The 20,581-nt window shown below is 37.6% G+C and overlaps 1 protein-coding gene across 4 annotated transcripts in view; it reads left to right on the plus strand.

The window, feature by feature from the left end:
* Positions 1-3,166: 3,166 nt before the first annotated feature.
* FIGN (fidgetin, microtubule severing factor) overlaps positions 3,167-20,581 on the plus strand; it is a 135,790-nt gene continuing 118,375 nt past the window's right edge. Inside the window, exons 1-2 of one of the 4 annotated variants that reach the window (XM_002712229.5) lie at positions 3,167-3,717; positions 4,484-4,653. In XM_002712229.5, coding sequence (XP_002712275.1) covers positions 4,629-4,653 — 25 coding nt within the window. In that variant the 5' untranslated portion in view covers positions 3,167-3,717; positions 4,484-4,628. The remainder of the gene's footprint in view (positions 3,718-4,483; positions 4,654-20,581) is intronic. The other 3 variants (XM_008258675.4, XM_008258678.4, XM_051848591.2) reach the window with 3 other exon arrangements.

Genomic DNA, 20,581 nt, shown 5'->3' on the forward strand with positions numbered 1-20,581 from the left:
CTCTCCCATCAAATAGGTAAAGTACATCTCTGTGTCCAATTGAGCTCATATTAGCCTTAGTCCAGTGTAGACAAGCATATGGTCACCTGCACAGTTACAAACAATATCACTCTTCACTTTTGCTATTGTTGCTTATATTATCTTGAGAACAAGAACAAGGAAAGAGTAGAATTCTCTGAATTAGTTTGAGAACACACACACACACACACACACACAGGGAGTCCTGAAGGAAAATAATAGTTATGCTTATTTTTCTTTGAATTTTCTTGAGAAGTCCAAGTGAGAATATATTATGTATTAGAAATTGATGTTTGTCATTATAAAATTTATTATATTTTAATGTCTGTAAAAAAAAAAAGGAAACCAATGACAGAAAATTAGGCAATTGGGTAATGCAATGGGAAAAAAAATAAGTTCAGTCAGTTTTTCCCTGAATCAACTCCCTTTAAATGGTCATTTTCTAATTCTCATGTTGTCACAAGAAAAGTTCCATAAAATATGTGCAGACAATAGAGCTGGATGTCAGAAACATTCTTTGGAGTAAAAGTTTTAAAGATGAATGTAGGTAAAAGATGGTGACTGTTTAATCACACCATATCATCAGAAACAGTTTCATCACAACAAACTGTGAACACTGGAAACAAAACAATACATTGTGTAAAACACAAAGTCTATTTTCCTTTGCTTCAAGTAACTGGAAAAACAGCAGCTTCTGCTCACACCTAAAAGAAAAAGGAATATTGGAAGTAGTGTAATGACAAAGTCCACTTTGATGTGGCTCTTATTAGTCACGCAAATTGCATCATATATATTCTATCATGTAAGGTTTTTCCCCTGGAGTAGTATGTCATTTTGAAACTGTGTAAATATGTGCAGTACTCTTTCAAATAGTTTACCATTTTTTGTTTCCAAGATGAATTGTATTCACTTGTATGTTGAATGATGGATTTTATAATGCTTATTTCACACATGTGTGGAGGTATTCATTATGATCTGGTAATAAACTCTTGCTAAACACACCATTTTCTCCCCCCTTTTTAAAGAGTAGGGGTTATGTTTCTGATACTGCAAGTAAGTTGCTTTAAGTCTATCATCAAAATACATTGTTTTTGTACTCAGAAGTTATTCTTTCTATATCTTACTTAAAAGCTTGATTTGCAAAGGAAACTATAAATTCAATACTAGGAATTTCGTGTTAAAGGTTGATGAGTTCTGAACTTTTTTTTAACAAAGAGCAGTTTCGCCTGAATCACACAGAGCATCTGCCATGTGTCCAGAAAACTTCTGGTTGCCATTCCCCAAATGGGCAATAACTGAAATCATGAGTTCTTCACAGTTCTTTTTTAAATTCATCTGTACTCAACCCAACAGTGACCCACAGATATTTCCCTACATTTATTTCTTTGTGGTGAAATCCAATGAACAATTTTCCATAATATCATTTTCAAAGCTATCTTGTAAAATATAACTAAAGGGGTTCCAGTGTTCTCTGTTACAACAGAATAAAGTTCTTCTGTTTTATTTTGAAGCCTAGGTTTTTTTTTTTTTTTTAATGTGCAGAAAGGTCAAATCCATTCCAAATAGAAATCTCATGCTTTAGAAATATTTGTTAAGATCTTGAATCACTTTTTTTTGTCTTCTAAATTCTGTTATCCGCCTAGATGTAACTAAAATAATTTTCCTTTTTCATTGTGTTACTTAAATGCTTCCATTCACTAGTTGGAAAAATCATAAAAGGAGAATGAAATTAATTTCAAAGTATATATTTGGTATTTTTTAAGACCTGCCTTTCAGCATCCGGAGAGCTGCAATTTAGTCTATTAAATCCACAGCAGCAAAGCTGGGGAAAGCGAACACTGTTCTGAGGAGGGCCAGTCCTAAACAAGTACATTTTCCTGCGCAACCTTCAAAGGTAACATTTTCAGCTTGATGGGCTCGTGGACGAATATATAATTTGCCCCTTTCGTTCTTAGCTTAGTTGAAACCCAGCCGACTGGATGTCCACCAGGCCAAAGTATAAACTCACCATTTATCTATTAAAGTCACATTTAATGAAAACGAAGAGAAATGATTAGCCCAACTCACTGTCTTTCTCATTACAATTCCTCAAGAACTTTGCCGGGCACATTATCTCGTAGACATCATGATCAAATGTTATTGTTTGCTTTATTATCTCAGTTGGATGGTTGGCTAGTCTAGAATGAAATAGGTTGAAGGCAATACTCTCAGCCTAGAAGTCTGAATGAGGTTCCCATTGAAACGATCCTGATTGTTTGGGGGTGGGGCGGGGTGATTAGTAAACCAACTGAGCTTACGCTGCATAGTAAGCGTCTGGATGCAGCGCATTTACATCTAACAAGAGACCCCAGAAAACGTGTGTGTGTTTCTTAAACCTTATGTTCCGAACAAAAGGCGATCTCAGCACCAGACAATCAGCACTGCACTGCTCCCTGGGATGCGAGCAACACACTCAACTGCACATTTCATTCTTCCTGAGCTCCCAGCACTACAAAGCCCCTACTCTCTTCCCACTCCTGGGTCCCGGATCGCTCCGTAGAGGGGGGTTGGGAAAGCAGAAGCCCAGCGTCTGTGCCCGCGCGCAGCAGCCCGCGCCGGGGCCCCACGGGCGCTGCTCTCCCCTGCCCGAGCCGCCTGGGGGAGGTAGGGAGGGGAGCCCGGGAGCGCGAGAGGGGACCGCACACCTAGACACTTAGGATTTTATTTATTCCCGGCGAGGCGGGGGAGGGGAGCTGGGTGAATGCGGATGTCTCCCCCGAAGTTGCCTCTTCTTCGCGGATAAAGTCATTTTCCGGCCGGGGCCGGGGCGAGGGGAGCCCAGGGGGAGGGTGCGGGTGAGGTTCCGACTCTCAGGGCCAGAAGCTTGTCCGGCTCGCGGAGTCGTGGAGAGGGGTGGGGAGAAGTGGACGGGCCGCAGCTGTCGAGAGGCCCGGAGCGCCGCAGCCCTGGTCCGGAGCCCTGCAAGGCTGGCTGGCCACGCGTGGGAAAGCGAAGCCCCTTCCCCCCTGAGGCGTCGCGCCCCTCTCCTGGGGCTGGGCCGCCCGAGCGCGCGGGGCAGGGCGAGCCTCGGGTCCCCGCGCGCGTAATCATGACCTCGGGGCCCCCTCCGGGCCGCGGGAGCGCGTCGGCGAGGCTGGGCGGCCGCCGCGGCCCCGGCCGTGTAACATGACCCGAGCGGCCGGCCGGCCGGCGCGGCGCGGCCATTGAGCCCTCCCTGCCCATGAATCTCTGGCGCGTCTCGAGCTCGCTCGCCCGCTCGCCTCCCGCCTCCCTTTCTCCCCCTCCAGCTCCGCGGGCTCCGTGCGCCTCTCCCTCTCCCTCCCGGTCCTCCCGCTGCCCGTCTCTCGCCACTGCCCGCCTCTCGCCACTGCCTCCCGTCCTCTCTCCCTCGCGGCAGCCTCCGTCTCTTTCTCCCTCTCTCCTTTGAAAACTGATCTTTGGCTCTTAGTGTGAAAGTGATTTGAATTTGGCTCGGCGGCGCTCTGCGCCTGCGCCCAGCCTCTGGCATGCTGGCTCCTTCCAAGCAGCTGTTTTGGGTTTGAAATTCCAACATGGCAGAGGCTGCAGTCCGTCTTCCCTTCAAAAACTTGGAATGATTTCAAATCATAGGCACCTTCACTTAACCCTCGCTTCCATTCATCAGCAAACACATCGGATCGATGCTACGCTAACCTACGGGTTCTCGCTCCGCGCGTTCAGGTAAGAAGAGCTTCGTAGTTTGCTACCATCTGTTTAAATTTGTTTTTGTTTTATTTTTAAAGAATATAGATAGGTCCAAGACCGTAATAAAAAAGAGATCTTCGAGTTGTGCCGTAAACATTAAATTTAATTTGCAATCGTTCCTGTTCTGTAAGCCAACCTGCTGTCTAATTTCTCGGTACAAAGTAGCCCCGAAACATTATAATGCATATTTTTGCTGCTTAATCGTTGTTAACTGTAGTGTGGGATTAAGAGTTCGCGATTGCAAGAACCTCGCGTGTCGCTCTAGTGGGCTTACTTATCACTATCTTTTGACTTCAGAAATTAAAAAAAAAAAAGCGGAGCCGTAGGGTGGGGCTAGACTTTCTTCGGGAACTAACTTCTAAGTAAATAAGAAGTGTAAATAAGAATCTTGCACACACACAAAAAGTTGAGGTTAAATTACAATCCTGGGGCTGGGGGAACGAGAAAAATGTCAGGGGATCGGTTGCAGAAAAATGTAAGCACATCATCTTAGAGGGGTACAGCGTGGTGGGCGTATTGTTGGCAAGGAACGGGAGAGAAAGATGTATAATTTAATGGTATATACAATCCACTGATCCTATTACAGTCCTCCCCGGAGCTCTTGTTAGTTTCAATGGGAGTGAGTGAAATTGACATGGACTTGCATTCCTGGTCCTGTGCTTTTTTTCCTTTCTTTCTTCTCCTGTGATCTGAGATCCCCTTTTTGTTGATGTTGCTTTCCCCCTTAATTATATGCATGTAGGTTAAATGAATACCTGACGAAAGGGCCCACGTTTCAAGGCAGTGACATTTGATAGCTGAGAGGAAAAGTGGCTTTAATGAAAAGCAACCTTTGGAATTCCTGCTTGTGAGAAATCCAATTCAGCTTTTTGTGCTGCCAGCAAGAAATGATCAGTAGCACCAGTGTTTATGGTATGTCAGTTTTGGAATTTACTTCCTTTGCATCTAAATAGGAAAGACAAATTAAATAGCATGATAAAACCAGAGAAGACTCTGCTTGGGAAGCAGAGGCTAATGATATATATATATATATATATAAATGTATTATTCCTTTAAATATATATGTATGTTTATTTTAATCTGTCACCTTGCTTTTTTTGCTTTTGCTATCATTTGTTTATATATTTCAGTTTTGATTAATATATTGCTTGAGTCTACTTTTATCAGTTTTAGCTGTAATCCCAAAGTTGCATGTTACTAGCGATGCACTATATAACTACTGAAGTCAAATGGTATGTAAATTAGTTAAACTCCAAGGGCTTTTTTGAGGGGAGGGGGGCTGGGTAAAGAGGGCGGGCGTGTGTGTGGGGGGAGATTGCTAACTAATCAAAGTATATATGTACACACACAAGACTGGATGAGAATTTTCTTGGTTTATTTTTCTCAATATATTAATGCAGGCTGATCATGTGTTCTCTCAGTGATTGCACTTTGTGGAGTAATCTGTTTTTCCGAGTGTGGCTTTTCTTGGGGTGCGATGAATGAGTGAAGGGGTATCTTACATGAGAATAAAATATATTTTTTGATTGCTCAAAGTCCTTAATGCCTTTTAAGGAACCGTGGCTGTTTTTTTTTTTTTTTTCCCTTGCCATTCACTTGTCTGCTTGTCAGCGCTTTTTACTTTTAACCTGTGACAGAATTAAATAATCAGGCACTGAAATTGACTTCATTTGAAATCGCTCTTTCCTCTTTCTTTACAAAAAAAAAAAAAAAAGGTCAGTTAAATAGAGTGAGAGGGGGTTTTCAATAGCTCTTGTGGCCGTGCCATGTGCACACTTGGTGATATTCAATTAAGACTAAGAGGGAACAACAACAGAAAGATGTTAAAGTATTTTGCATAACCAAAAGCTATGTTCACTTTCAACTGTTGTGGTTTTTTTGTTGTTGTTGTTGGTTTGTTGCTTTTGCCATAATCCTGAATTCTTCCTGAAAAGGGAGAAAGGATGGAGGAGAGAATATGAAAGAAAGAAATACCAGGGGGCAAAACTGCCAGTAAGCTGTCTGGATTGTGGCCCTGGTCCTTGCTTTCTCATAACACAAATGTGAATGCGGGGAAAGGGACTTGAGGACCCGTTGCGCGACACACACTTCTGGTTGGGCTCTGGTGACTACAGTAGAGCTGAACACACACCACTCTTTCACGATAGGATAGGAAGGATTTGATTGAATTTTGCATTTGGAACTTGTTGACTTTGAAGCGATCAATAAGAAGACTGTTTATTTTAGATGCACATAATTTGCCCTGAGAAATGTTTTAAGGAGGAGAGAGCACAGCTTTTTTTCCCCCGGAGCTGTTGGAGCGAATGGGATTGCCAGATGGGCGATTTCCCTCTGTGATGTTAAAGCTGTAATATATATTCAGAGCAGATTGGGCTGCTGCCTGTGATGAGGAGGATATTACATTTATAAATTTTAAATCGGAGCTCGGACAATGTGCTGAGAGCAGAAATTGCATGGTTTGACTGTTCACGGCACTGATACTTAGATGTGATTTCTGGGTAGTAGTAATAATAATCATTGCAATAATATGTAAAAAACATGATAGCATAGGCAATCATATAATTCATGACATTTAATAGCAGATTGAAGTGTGTAAATTGCTCCCTCCAAGTCCCTGCTTACTATTAAATAACAGTCACATAATTTATTTCCCTGTGTGTTTAAATGCCCGATGTGCAAAGGATGTTCACTTAGAAGCCTGTTATCATGCACTAGATTTTGGGTTTTAGGGGCAGAGTGGATATGCATATACACAAAGTAGAGCCTGTGTTCAGTGTAGCTTTAGTGGCTCCTGTTGTCTGATTCTGTTACTCTGATTATTTTTAGGTTTTGTTTGTCTCAAATGTGTGGTCTAAAGGAAGCAGAGATCCCAACCTAAAAGGCTAGAAAGTGGACAAGTGCTCACACTCTGGCAGCTCTGCTGTTGCAAATTAAAAGTGTGTTGTGGTCAGGAAATGAAAGCTACAATGTCTCTTTTGAACAAGTCGTTTATCAAGAGAAACATCTATCAGGGACTGCCTTGTCACATTGATCCTCTAAAAGTTAGGTCCGAGGTGGAAGCTGCTTTGATGTTTTTGATCCTAAATTTAATACAACAGAAAAAAAAAAAAAGCAAAGATATTTTGACCAGGATAGATTTTTTTTTTTTTAAAGGCTTCCTGGAACCAACAAGATCTATTTATTAGTGTTATACTATATGTGAAGTTTTCTGGGTATAACAGTTGAAAGACTAAAGTGGATATATTGCAGTCTTTATAAATTGATAATTGTTGAAGTAGATGTTTCTGATATATTCTGGTATGGCTGACTTCTAGGTTCACATGGACATTTAGAAAATTGATTGTTCAAAAGGAAAATTATTTTGAAAGAGTATTTTGGAAGAACACAAGTGCAGTCAGAGTTTTTCCCTCTTTCAAATTTTAGAGTCATTCTCTTCCTTTCTTCCTCCTTTTGACTCCTTCATTCCTGTTTCCTCTCTTCATTATATTAGTGACAAATTAGCTTTTATTTGGGAAAGAAACATTTTTCTTCTAAAAGCCATGTCCCCAAACAGCCTTGCACGCATCATCTTCTATTGTTTATTAATTGTGCATGTGAATGGTTATCAATATAAACCACTTGGACCCAGGAGTCCTTTGGAATTTCAGTTTAAAAATAGAGGTATCAGATTAAACATGTCATGTATTCTTGAATACTGAATGTGTTGTATGCATTATTCAAAATTTGAAGGGCATTGTTGAGAAAATGACCAAGATTTTTTTTTTAAAAAAAGAGAACCACACAGCATTTTGTGACAGCAGTTAAAAGCAGCCTGCTTCAGTTTGGAGGCAAAGATAGGAAATAAGTGCTCCTCCTCTGAAACAGAGTTTTTGGATACTTCTCTACCGGTGGTGGCTACTTGTTATTTCATGTGAGTCTGTCACCAAATAAGCAGAGAAGAGTGTGGTGGGAGTTGTGAGAAGTGTAATTCTTGCTAATTAATCATGTCTGAAATGAAAGAATCATAGCAGGGTAATAAAATCTCATTGTTGTTTTCCTGGAAGAGGGTAACACTTCTGTTTGGAAGCTGTATTTGTGAGTTGACTTGCTTTTCTTCTCTCTTAAAAAGACAGTTTATGGGGTCTTTTTTGAATTATGTCTAGAAATGTCTTTTTTTTTTTTTTAAAGGAACATCTTTCCTTCTGACTGTACCGAATCAGTGAGATTCTTAACATTGTTTCAGATATCTTCTGAGTGAAAATGTAGGGTTTATTTTTCTCTAGTTAGGGTTAAGTCTCCTGCAGCTGAGTTTCAAGTAATGCCTGTTTTCTCTCCCTAATAGAAAATCTTTTCTGTTCTTGTTGTTTTGGTTCATCTTAGGCAAGAAGTTTGAAAACCTTTTTGTAGACAGGTACTTCTGGTAGACATACAAGAGAGCAGAAATTTCATTAGTTACTTTTAGATAATAAAAGAGGATGAAGCCAGAGAAGAGAAAGGAAGCAGCATTTCCAAGAATCCATAGAGGCAATCTGCATTATTACTTGGTATTTCTAAGATAGTTTAAAATTTAAGCCGCATGAAAAGCTAAAGGAGTGATTTAATCATAGGTAGATTATTTTCTTCCCTGAAATTTGGGTTGTCGCCTTTTAGAATTTAGTGTCTTGCTTAGCTTACGCATAGGGACAGATACAGAAAGTTTGAGCATCTGCAACATTTTTCAGAATTTCCCCCTCAAGATGAAGATGGCCATGCTGATGCTTCCCTGTTTCTGTCTGTATTTGGATGCCCTGAATGATTGCCTAATTAAGTAATCAGTTTCAATGATCAAAAATCTACAGAATTAGTAGGTGTATCTGAAACAAATGAAGGCTTTCATGTTCTGAACTTTCTAGTTTGTTCTTAGAGCCTTGATTTGACAGAAATCTTTACTGTTTTATCTTTGACCAATATGTTCTGAATACACATTTCAAATACTTCTTTTATAAAGTACCACGTTCATGGTTGTAGAGCTAATACATTTAATTACCAGAAATGTACATTGATTTATAAATTTTTGATTGAGAGAAAATGTTCTCCAGACATTTCTGAAATATTGACTATGGTACTGATCGATAAAACTTGATTAATTAGCATATCTGCTTTTTTTCTTGAGTCACTGATAAACCAGAATAAACAAATGGTCCAGAAAATGATTATTTCTTCTCTAGATTTAAAAAACTTAATATAATTTTCTGCTATTGAAGTATAGAAGTTCATGTTTTATTAAAATAATTGAAGTCAGAAATTATGTTTGGGTACCACTTGGAAGACTGCAAGTTGAAAAATTATTTCCCCATCATTGAACGCACACACACACACACACACACGGATTTTACCTGAATTTTTGTTTATTAAAAATGAAAGTTATTTTTCTAGAGATTACAAAAAAAGTGGCCTGTGTAGCAAATACTTTTCCTGGTTGGAGTTTCTCATTATATTTCTTTCTTTTAAACTCGAGTTTTTATCATTCACTTTTTCATTTAACTTTTGGCAGAATTTCAAGCATAGCTGAGTCAGCATTGTTGCTGATTACTGATCCTTTTGATATTCTTGATAGTATCATTTAATTGGCAGTTTTAGCTGAGGGATGTTTATTTACTAAAAGATGTGCACAGTTAGTAGAAATAAGGAGCAGGCAAGAATACAGTCAAGATAAACTGGGCTGGTAAGTTTGAAGACCCTGAAAAGCAGGTGGGTTTGTTCCGTTTTCTCCCGGCAGCACACAGGTGCCTCTCAGATGCGCTGTGTTAGTATTGCACATCCGTAAGGTACCTGTTGACAGGATAGCCTCAGCTAAGAGACTGAAGGCGCAGGAAAGATAGGTGATCAGGAGCCATCAAAACACGTGCTATCATGAGGCACTATCTGTTAATAATATTTACATAGTTTATGCAACAAGTCTGCTTCTTGTCTGGTTATTTGAATATTGACACTTTGCCTAACATTGCATATGGTAGGCTGTTGTCTCAGGGTCTATCAGAAGCAGTAAATCCACAGGAGAATTTCAATTCAGATGTATTTATGTTAAATGTATTTATAAATGGATGTGTTTGCTCATATTTTTGCTACTATGACTTTCACAGAGCATTTATAGTATCACTGCTTCCAATCATTTTTGAAACTGATACATCTTGAAAGTAGAATGCATGATTTATTATATGAAAGCCCAAGGTTAAAACTTTTTTTTTTTGCCCTGAAATCCAGCTTAAATATTTCATTTGTGTGTATGTTGGGAAATCTTTTTAAAGAAGTGTTGTTTTATGTGCTTGAAAAATTTGCTTCTTATTAAAATTTTGTTCACTTCTCAGAGAATCATTTTTACAATGATATGAGATTTACAAAACGTTTTTTGCAAAATACAAAAATGTAAAATACCTATAAAATATATTTTTCCCTAATATCTTAATGTCAAAAATTCCTTTCCTCAGTTTCTTTCCCATGAATTTTGGTTTCAGCTGACAATTAATATAATTTCTCATCTACTTGATGGTAGGTTACTGCTGAGGGAACAGAAGCTATATTTTACTCCACCCACCAAAAAGAAAACCCTTTTTTTCCCCTCTGACTTGACCAGTGTTTGCCTTATGTCACTTGGATGCATTTTAAACAAGTGACAATTAAATGTCATACACATATGAACAGCTGAGAATGGGTGACCACTGCTTTCCTGTATTGGTTCATGAGGAAATATTACTCATGGAAACATTTACATTGAAACAAAATTTAAAAAGTAACGCAATGTGAAGACATGGGTTCCTATATATTTTTTTAAACTCACTTTTTTTTTCTTTTTAACTTATTGTACCATTGATAAACAGTGTTACCTTCAACAAGGACCAGCCACATAATTTCTGGGGTCCAGAGCAAAATTTAAATATGAGGCATCTTGTTCAGAAGTCATTAATAATTTCAAGACAGTAAAAGCGGAGTGTTAAGCCAAGTGCAGGTCCCTTCTGTGTAAAGGATCCCGTGTGCCTGCACAGGTCTCCGAGCAGTGAAGTCATACCTGCCTTCACTTACTACAAATTTACCTAGGGCCAGTTTTGTGGAAGTCACTAGATTTTTTTACTTGGAGACTATTCCACTGTCATTCCATATGTCTCTGGCTAAGATATATTAGTGGGAGTTGAAGTAGAAGAATTATTGGAAAAATATACCAGTAGATATCTTTCACTCTTCCTGTCCATGGATTGGTACTTGAATTATATGCTTTTATCTCAGGTAGCCCTGTGTCTGATATATCTGTGATATGTTGCATGGATTTCTACTCAAATATTATTAAAAGGAACTTTTTGGGTTTTAGTTTTTGCTAACAGACGTGCATTTAATGACTTCTCCCCCATGCACAGAATCGTGGGAGTATTTTCGGGAGATTTCTGATGATAGCCTGGGAAGTTTTCTGTTGTGTATCACTGCTGCCCCCTCCTACGGTTGAGACACAAGTAAGATAAGTATTTTTAATACAAAAATCCCAAGTTATCTAAAAATAGAGTCCTGACCACTGAACAAAATAAAAGCACAACTCATTGAGTGCCAATCAAGGAAGAGGGATAGTGATAGTATAAGAGTATCAGTATTGATGTTATTAAGTGGCATGGTAGCACTGTAAACATGTGGTGACAGCTGTGTCACAGATGAAAAGTAACTCTGGCATGCAGTCACACTAACTTTGCAGTGCATTATTCAAATTGTGAATTTGGATTCCCTTTGTAAATGGCACAACTTCCCTCTCCCTGGGTCCTGCAGCCCCTACCGGTGGCTCCTTCTGCCATGTGGCTTGAGCGTTCTGTCCTGATTGGTGTTAGGAACATTTATGTTGTTGCTTCCCAAGGTACTTCTCAGCCAGATCAAGCTTCATACTGAGATACCTAAGATTAAGTCTGATGTCAAGCAGCTTTTTCAAGTTAAAACTGAAGTATGATGGAATGTCCAGCAGGTGTGGGTCTTAGTGCACTTGAAGCTGCACCATTTATTTTCAAAAGGTATTTCTCACATCAGATGTCTCTGGTAGGAAGAGAAGTATCAAAGAGCCTGGGAAAAGTAACTATTCTTTTATGTAATCCAAGACTGAGGTGAGGGTGGGGGGCTTTGGAGGGATTTTGAGAAAGAAAAAATTGAACTTATTTTGAATGCTTTGTTAGACTTTGTGGCAAGGAATATTCTATGTAAGACCTTCTAAGAAGAAAAATCTTTGCCCTGTGTAATAACAAGATGTTGCTCTCTAAGCTGGTATGTACTCTCATGAAAGGAAGCTGGGAATAACTATTAGAAAAGTGTCCTGCTTAATCAAAAACTCACCCCACAGTTTAGGAATCTTTTGAATTAACGTCAGTGAAAACTTGAACTATTTTAATAGGCTGTCACAATCCATGTTTTAAATGTTCTAAGTTCTGTTCACCAGTTCTGTAGTAGAATCGCAGAGGGAGCCTTTCTTTTCCTACTTCACTCCTATGAATTTCAGTATGTTGTATCTTAATATGAAATATTTGGCTTTCAAAATGATTAAACAAGGAATCTGGATAAATATGTGGCAATATCATGCGTTGTTATGCCAACAACAACTGTCTGTTTCCTCTCTATTTACTTCTTTTCCCTTTCCACTTCAAATTGAAGTTAAGACTATGAACTCTTTTTCTTAGATCATATACCTCAATGATGCTAAATTATAAATCTTAATTAGGTATGATTCACTGATTTTAATCTTACAAGATAATTATTCTGAGTGGGATAAAAAGGTTACTTTAGTACTGAAGGCATTTTCATTACAATCCCCATTTTAAGATCAAACAAATACTATTAAGTAAACAGAATACTATTCTTTTATGCTTAACATCTAATACTTTTGAGTTTAAGTGTATGGATGAGGAAATGAGCGTATTGATAGGGCATTCTAAGAGTTTGCAAACTTCCAGTGATTTTGATAAATTTTACTGTTAGAAACTACATGGATCTAAGGGACTATTTTAAATAAAACTTATGGTTTTGATGATCTAAATGGAATATGGTCTTGTGCATGTGCTCAGATACATTTCTTTGTGAAGGTATTGATGTCAGGGACGCTTTTGGTATTTCTTTATGAGTAATTAGGTTAACAGGGTTAGTTAGAAAATGTATCCTTTCCTGGAAAATGAAAAATTACATTCACGTAAAGGTTAAAAAAAAGAGTAAAACATATTCATGACTTTAAGTACTTTAAAAGATATTTTATGAGTCATTTTTAAGGAATAATACCCAATATGTAACTTGTTAAAAATAATAAGCATTTTTACTTTTTCAGGCATTATCTATATTGAAACTGACTCTCTGTTGGTTAACTCACAAATCTGGAGTCAATTTTAGGCCAAACCTAAAAAAAGTCTTACGCCTACCCCTACTACGGTATCCTATGCCAGTTGTCTTAGTGCAAAGTTCTCTTTTAAAGAGAAATTTTCATTTGCATTGCTCAGAAGATTAAGCACCATGTTTAGGGGGAATAATGATGTGATCGAAATGTAGACATGGGGACACCAAAGGGCCTGAATCCATGCCTTGCAAACTGGAAGGGAAAAAAAATATTAGCAGCCTTGGAATCTTACATGTCTATGTGCATAGTGCTTGTTCTTTTGCCAGGAGAATTTTAAATGTAACATGAATATGTTAAGTGTTTCCTACTTGGAATTAGGTGTTTTATATGGGTATCCAGAGAGTCTAAGTCAACCAATCATTGATGTGAGTTTACTCATGGATGTGAAGATAGTAGAGAATCTTACTCAGAAATAGATGCTTGGTCTGAGCTAAGGTGTCTTTTTAGAAAAATTTACATATGTGGAAATCCTTTTGGAACTTCTTTTAAGCATGGATGTGAAATCTCTATCAATAATATGTTAATGTTACTATGTTAGGAAAAATTATATCTTTGAAAACTCTCCATTATCTTTTGTTTTTGAAAAAGTTCCTTCATGAGTGTACACAGTGCATCGGTGCTTACTTGGTTTGTTGTTTGCTTTTTGTCTTGTTTTATTTTATTTTACTATCAAAGTAGAATAATGTTACAGTAAACTATTTTGGACTATTCATTTTTAGAAACACTAGGGAGGATTATGTGGTATAGGTTTGTTTATAATGATGGGTAAAAATCCACAATTTTATCACAATGTAATGATAGTTCCTTGACATTTACCATACACCAAAAATGCCACTAACACTAAACTATCATCTGAGAGGTATTGTCGATGTATCATTGTAATTCCAATGTATATCTACATACTGTTTTTTATTTGTCTATATTTTCTAACAGCCAATTCTGCAGGTGTCCTTTGCTTAAAGTTTTCTGTCCATTTTGCTACTTTCATCCTCATCAAGAACCTTGCTGTCTCAGCCACCCTCTTCCTGCTGGACTCTGGTCTTAGCTACCTACCTGTAGACTGTTTTCAGTGGCATGCTTTGTTGTTGTTGTTATTGTTGTTTTGATTATTTATTTGCAAGGCTAGTTATTTCATCACCTTCTGGAAAACTAAATTTTCCTTTAGCCACCAAGTTACATTTAGATTATGAAGAGATCATTTGAATTAATTAAGAGGATATTAACATTTATTGTCATGGACATACTGCCCTTCTTGATGAAAGACAACTTGTAGGAAAAGGGAATAGCCAAAAGGAAAAAAAGTAGGGAAAATTGTTGAGTCAAAGGTAAAGGTAAGAAATAATTTTATGTGGCTGTTGCTAATAAGGTTATTGGCAGTCTTGTTTATTAAATCCTAATGTAATTATGTTTGAAAACTGATTATTTAACCATTTTTGTGTGATTTAAATTTTTCATTTATTTTTTTTTACTTGATATGGAGAGAAAGAGAGAGGGAGAGAGAGATACCTAAATGCTCTTCTACTGCTGGAGTTGGGGCAGGCTAAAGCCAGGAGCCAAGAACTGAATCCAGGTCTCCCATGTGAGAGGCATGGACCTAACTGCCAGAGCTATCAACTTCTGCTTCTCAGGGTCTTCATTAGCAGGAAACTCTAGTGAGGAGCAAAGCTGAGACTGAAACCAAGGCATTCTGATATGGCATGCAGCTGGCTGTCCCAGCTGGTGTCTTAACCTCTAGGCAGAACACTCCTCCCATAAAAATGGTCACTTACTAGGAATAGTATGCAGCATTGCAATCTAAGCAAATTATATTCTCCCTTTTAAAAATGGCAACTTCTATATCAAATCCTGAATAATGGAATTTATAATCACACAAATGAAGAGAGCTAACCTCTTTTAACTACCCATAATTTGAAAAAGCATAAAACACATTTGCTTTTAAACATGACTTATGTTACTCTTAAACTATGTTTTGTTCCCCCAACATAATCAGGTTGCTTGAGCCCCAAGTAAAGTCAGGAGAAAATCCCCTGATGAGGAGGAATATGTTTTTTTTTAAGGTTTCTTTTGGAAAACGTAATATTTATTGTCAATGAATAGTTTGAATCATTGAATTGGATGGATGTATGAGTTTATTTATTTTAGCCAAATTTGACCAAATTTTCTATCTGCATTGCCTTTTGGATCAAAAGTCAAGCAAGCAACGAAACCCCACACAAACACCAGTGAAAAACTTTTGCCTAAACCCTACCCCAGGCCAACCAAAGGAAATTTTAGGAGATGATCTATTTTTTTCCAGCTTCCCAGGTGATTCTAATTTACAGTTAGGATTGAGAGTCACTTCGCTGAACAAAAGTTTATGTACTTCGTGATCTCTTAAACTTTTCACCTTTAAAAAAATTATTATTCCTGGTTGGAAGTCATAAAAATAAGGGTATTTTTTTTTTCAGAACTAAGCATGTTACTAACATGTACCAGAGGTAGTGCACCATGCTGGAATTCAGTAACCTATCTGTAGACTCTTAGGAACATGGCCACCATGCTGGCAAGTACACTAAGAAAAGTGACAGCAGAAGCTCACAGTCCTGAGGCTCTCTGAGCCTCAGGTTACTTTTTATTAAAGGAAGGTTAATCCAATGACCATCAAGATTGCCTAGAGTTCTCTGTTACCCTTGACTGCTTCATCATGGGGCCAGCGAGCCCGAGTAACATAGCTTGTGGCCTATGGCTGATGAAAAGAATTACTACTTCTCTTAAAGAAGTTTCAGAAATTGTGTTAAGGCACAATGAGGGAAGCTTGAAGACCATTTATCACTTCGTTGAGCCCTATAGAAAAGATGGTAACCATTTATGAAATATGCTAACTAATTGTTTGTAACGAAGAATGTCTGCGATTCTGGTATCTTGAGAGTTGATGAGTGTTAGCTCATGTTTTTTCTCTTTATGAGACTTAAATAGACTGACAATTAGATTAACTTAAGCAGTGGAATTACAAGCCAAAAATACTATTTTTTTTGAAGGTTTATATCTTCATCAAACCAGAAGCAATAACCTCTTTTCTCCAATTTGTCACCAACTCATCTTTGTTTACCTTCCTTTTAGTTCTTGGAATGCTCATACTAGGATTTTGGTACCCAGGCAAAACATTGCATTATCTATGAAGTCTTTACTGAGTGACCCTAATAAGATCTGTTTTGAAATCTACATAATATTTCCTAAGCATTTAAAAATATCTCCTTTCAGTCATTTATCATCATCTTTCTCCTACTGTAAAGTCCTGGGCATTTTCTTGTTGGTTTTACAATGTTACAAATTTGTTGAGAACAGACAGATATAATTGATTTTTATTTTTAATTTTCCTAACATGTATGTACAGTACAAGATCTATAATAGGTGTTCAATAAATATTTGGTGAACTGAACTTCTAAAAGCATAATAGATTGTCACTTGGCTTATTAGTCTTAGTTTAAAAAATAAAAGAGGAAGTTAGAATATTTAAAGAGCAAGTCTTAAAATTGTATATTTCATTTTTAAAAATTGAAATGTTTATTAACTTTATGTAATTACCGAAAAAAGACTTTATAACCCTAAAAAACAATTTTATAACTATGTACCTGAAAAGAAGCTTATAGTTTATTCCTTTATTCCATTTTCATGTCTCTGGATAGGAGGGTATTTAAACTGTTTTTAATGTTTTTCTTCCTATATTTGCAGTAAAAAAGATTTAAGGGCACAGAATCATAAAAGACTTGAAGACTTCCAGATCAACTTCTTGCCATCGTAGTATTTCTTAATGGTTGATTGTTCAGCCTTTGGTCGAACATCGAAAGTCAGCACCTCCCTGAGCATTTCTTCCTATTTTTGTTAAGTAGGTAGTGCAGAGATACATGTGCTGCCTGTATTCAAAACAGATTTCTTTGGGAACAGGATGGCACGCTGAGGTGGCAGGATGTGATCTACAACTGATGGAACTTTCAGGGACTCTGTAGTCTGTGAATGTCTTCAGTTAACATTTTAATTGGCACCTTTCTGTTCTGTTTAGTGTCTGACACTATTCATTTATTTTGTACTAAAAACTGGGCAGTAAAAAATTTAGCTGGGATTATACTCAATGACCCTCTCTTCTAGTGGTTCAATTGCTTTACCAATTGAGTTTGTGTGCTCGTAGAAGGGTCAATTTCTTCTTCAAATCTGTCAGTAATGTTACAACAAATAATGTAAAATTTTCTAAGGGAAACTCGGTTTGATGAAGTGTTGAAATTATAATCAGTTGGTCAACATTATTTTACAGGATTTTTGCATCTTATGTTTGTGTTTTAAAACATAAAGCTGGGCCAGAGATAAGCACTTGTTCACATTGCTTCATGAAAGAACCCAGAAAAAGACAAAGGCTCTGCTGTCATTCTTTTATAAACACAGTTTTACTAACAAAGTCTGTAATCTTTACTGAAAGCTCAGGAGTGTTTTTATTTGGACTCTTTAGAGCTGAACAGTTCTACATGCTGTCTTGGCACTTCATGCTGAAATCTAGGTTGATCTCATATCTGCAGTGTAGAAGAAAATATCTGTATTGTTGATTGCTGAACATGGCTGTGCCCTGAAATGAGCTACAATGGCAAATGTTTCTCAGCTAATTGCATTAAAAACATTGCATCTTCAGCAAAGAGCTTGACCAGTAGTGGGTAGTACATGTAGTTAGGATAATAAAGATTGTGAAGCAATGTTAAAAGTAGCGAGAGCATTTCTCATTTCTTCCCTTTGACTCCAGCAGTGAGAACCCATGTGTTTAGTTCCTCTATTAAGTCAGCTCTTCTCCTTTTCTGGAAACAATTCAAAAAGCTTCAAAGAAGTTAAAATTGCAAAAATACAACTAAAATTCATTAGATCGACCAGGCATTATAAAGACCTATAATGGTAGCTTGCCAAACTAAATCAGGGGAAGATTTAAAAGATATAGGCTTAAAATTCTCCTTAGTTTGTGATTTAGGGAGTTTGGGGTTTTAAAGTAACTAAATAAAAGTACCCATGCAAATTCTTCATGCCTAAAATGCCCACCATTTTCCCTTCACTCTTCTCATAGAGGAAAATTGGGTGATGTCTCGGAGAAGGCAGTAGTGTCTTTGGCAGCCAAAGAATATGAACCAGGGTCAAAAGTCAGTGGTCAATAGTTTATTTTGCTTCTGTATATTTTTTTTCTCACCCAATTGCACAGTTGATAGCTGTCAATAACGGAATTTTTGGTTAACTCAAGGTATTGCAATTTTGAAGGAAATTAAACCAAATTTGCCTTAAAATCTGAAATGAAAGAAAAAAAATATTTCTCAGGTGACTACAACTACATGCATATGTATGTGTTTGTGTTTATTTGGTAGTGCAACCCTTCTATGAGATAGATGACACCCTTGAAAACTCATTGATTGTGAGTGGACCAGTTGATGGCTCCATACAGACACCATCTAAGTGAACCAATTTATTTTATTTTTTTAAAGATTTATTTATTTATTTGAAAGGCAGAGTTAAAGAGAGGCAGAGACAGAAAGAGGTCTTCCATCCTCTGGTTTACTTCCCAAATGTCCTGCCATGGCCAGAGCCGGGCTGATCTGAAGCCAGGAGCCAGGAGCCAGGAGCCAGGAGCTTCCTCTGGGTCTCCCATGTGGGTGCAAGGGCTGAAGGACTTGGGCCCTCTTCCACTGCTTTTCAGACCATAGCAGAGAGCTAGATTGGAAGTGGAACTGCTGGGACTCAAACTGGCGCCCATATGGGATGCCGGCACTGCAGGTGGTGGCTTTACCCACTATGCGCGGACCCCAGAGTGAACCAATTTAAATCTCTCTCTGGATTCTTAACTAAGTAGCCCAGGTCTATCTGGGAGGTGACACTTAGGTGTCCCTTAGGAGATAGGTCTGCTTTGATATTCACTTGAATTCTCAGTAAACAAGATTTATGAGGAATTAATTAAAACTGAAATTGAAAATGCATATAAAGGTATAGTTTACCCTAAAATGGTTTCAACATATTTGTCATATGTGCATGAAGAGCATTTTCCTTAAAAAAAAAAAGAAATAAGTTATTTTGATTAGAAAATAAACTGGTCACAAATAAGCCACTTGATTTGTTTTCGGGATATGATTATTTTCTTTGAATGACTGACCACACCTTCTTTTAGCACTCAGTCTTTGTCCAGTGTTTGGTTTAGTCAGGCATATGTCCTTGAAGAAATGGAGCATCTTTCATAATATTTTGTGCAAGTGAAATCAGATACCAGTTTTTATTGCTGAACCAAGCCTACAAATGTTTCTCTTTAAAGACATTTTTAATAGAAACAGTACGGTATAAATCATTTAAGCAATTACCTGGACATTGTGGAAATGGCTCTTGGCTTGTTCTGTAGCCCCAGATGTTTCCAGATTCTAGTAATAACCCAGTCCAGATATTTACAGCTTAATTTTCTGTGCATGTGCACTTGTCCACAAATGGCCCCTATTTCCTATTTTCTGTTGGACAACTGGGCTACTTAGAGGTAAAGAAAGTGATTTCAGCTTGGGTGATGACAACCATTAATAGTTATCATAAGTTGCTTCTAAAAACTTTGATATCATTAAAATAATACACAGGCTAAATTTTATAGGGTTTTACACTTAGAAATAGGATAAATTATTTAAATGGCATTTCCTTTATGGATTTCTCAAATTATATTTAGTCTTGATATACTGTGTCATAAAAGTGATTTTTTTTCTAATGTGAATTCTGGCACTTGTTGGGTTACCATCCAGGCTGCTAGTTTTCTTAGCATCACTATCCCACAGTTTTTCTTCTTACTAGAAGCTAAACAAATGGAAAATAATGATTGGTAACCATCTGCTGTGCAGAAATTTCACATATAGCAGTTAACTCTATTTTATAAAACAAGACCAAATGGGTGAATTATACTGTTGCCAGTAAATAGCAACAAGCACTAGAACACTCCATGGGACAGAGGGAGCACAGGAGCCAGTATTTCACCATGGGGAGTTGGCTGGGCTGTGGGGCACATACATTTATGTGTGTGTTTGCCTGTGTGTGCTTGTACCTGTGTTCATATGTGAAGACCATGATTATTTCCTTTCTACCTCCTGTGTGTGTCTCCATTCTTGTGCCTATGATTCCAGTCAAGCCAATCAGAGTAATGGAGATGTAAATAAATCAATTCAGTCATATCATCCTAAATCTTTCTACTTGCTGAAAGAATTAGCTTAAAATCCATAAAGCCATATAGAATCAAGATTTGTAAAAGTATGTAGGCTTCTGTTCAGAGTTGTGGTTTCCTTAAGATGTACACATTGTAATGATTAGTAGCTAGCCAATGTATCTTTAAATAATTCTCTTATTCTCTGCCTAAAAATGCTGTATCTGGAAATCAAATGGAGTGTATGTCCAAAAATATTGACAGGCAATGAGTATTCATAGAATTGCTATTGAAGTATGGGTGCTACATTGAGGGGA

The sequence above is a fragment of the Oryctolagus cuniculus genome, chromosome 3 (assembly GCF_964237555.1).
Source record: "Oryctolagus cuniculus chromosome 3, mOryCun1.1, whole genome shotgun sequence".
Lineage (NCBI taxonomy): Eukaryota > Metazoa > Chordata > Mammalia > Lagomorpha > Leporidae > Oryctolagus > Oryctolagus cuniculus.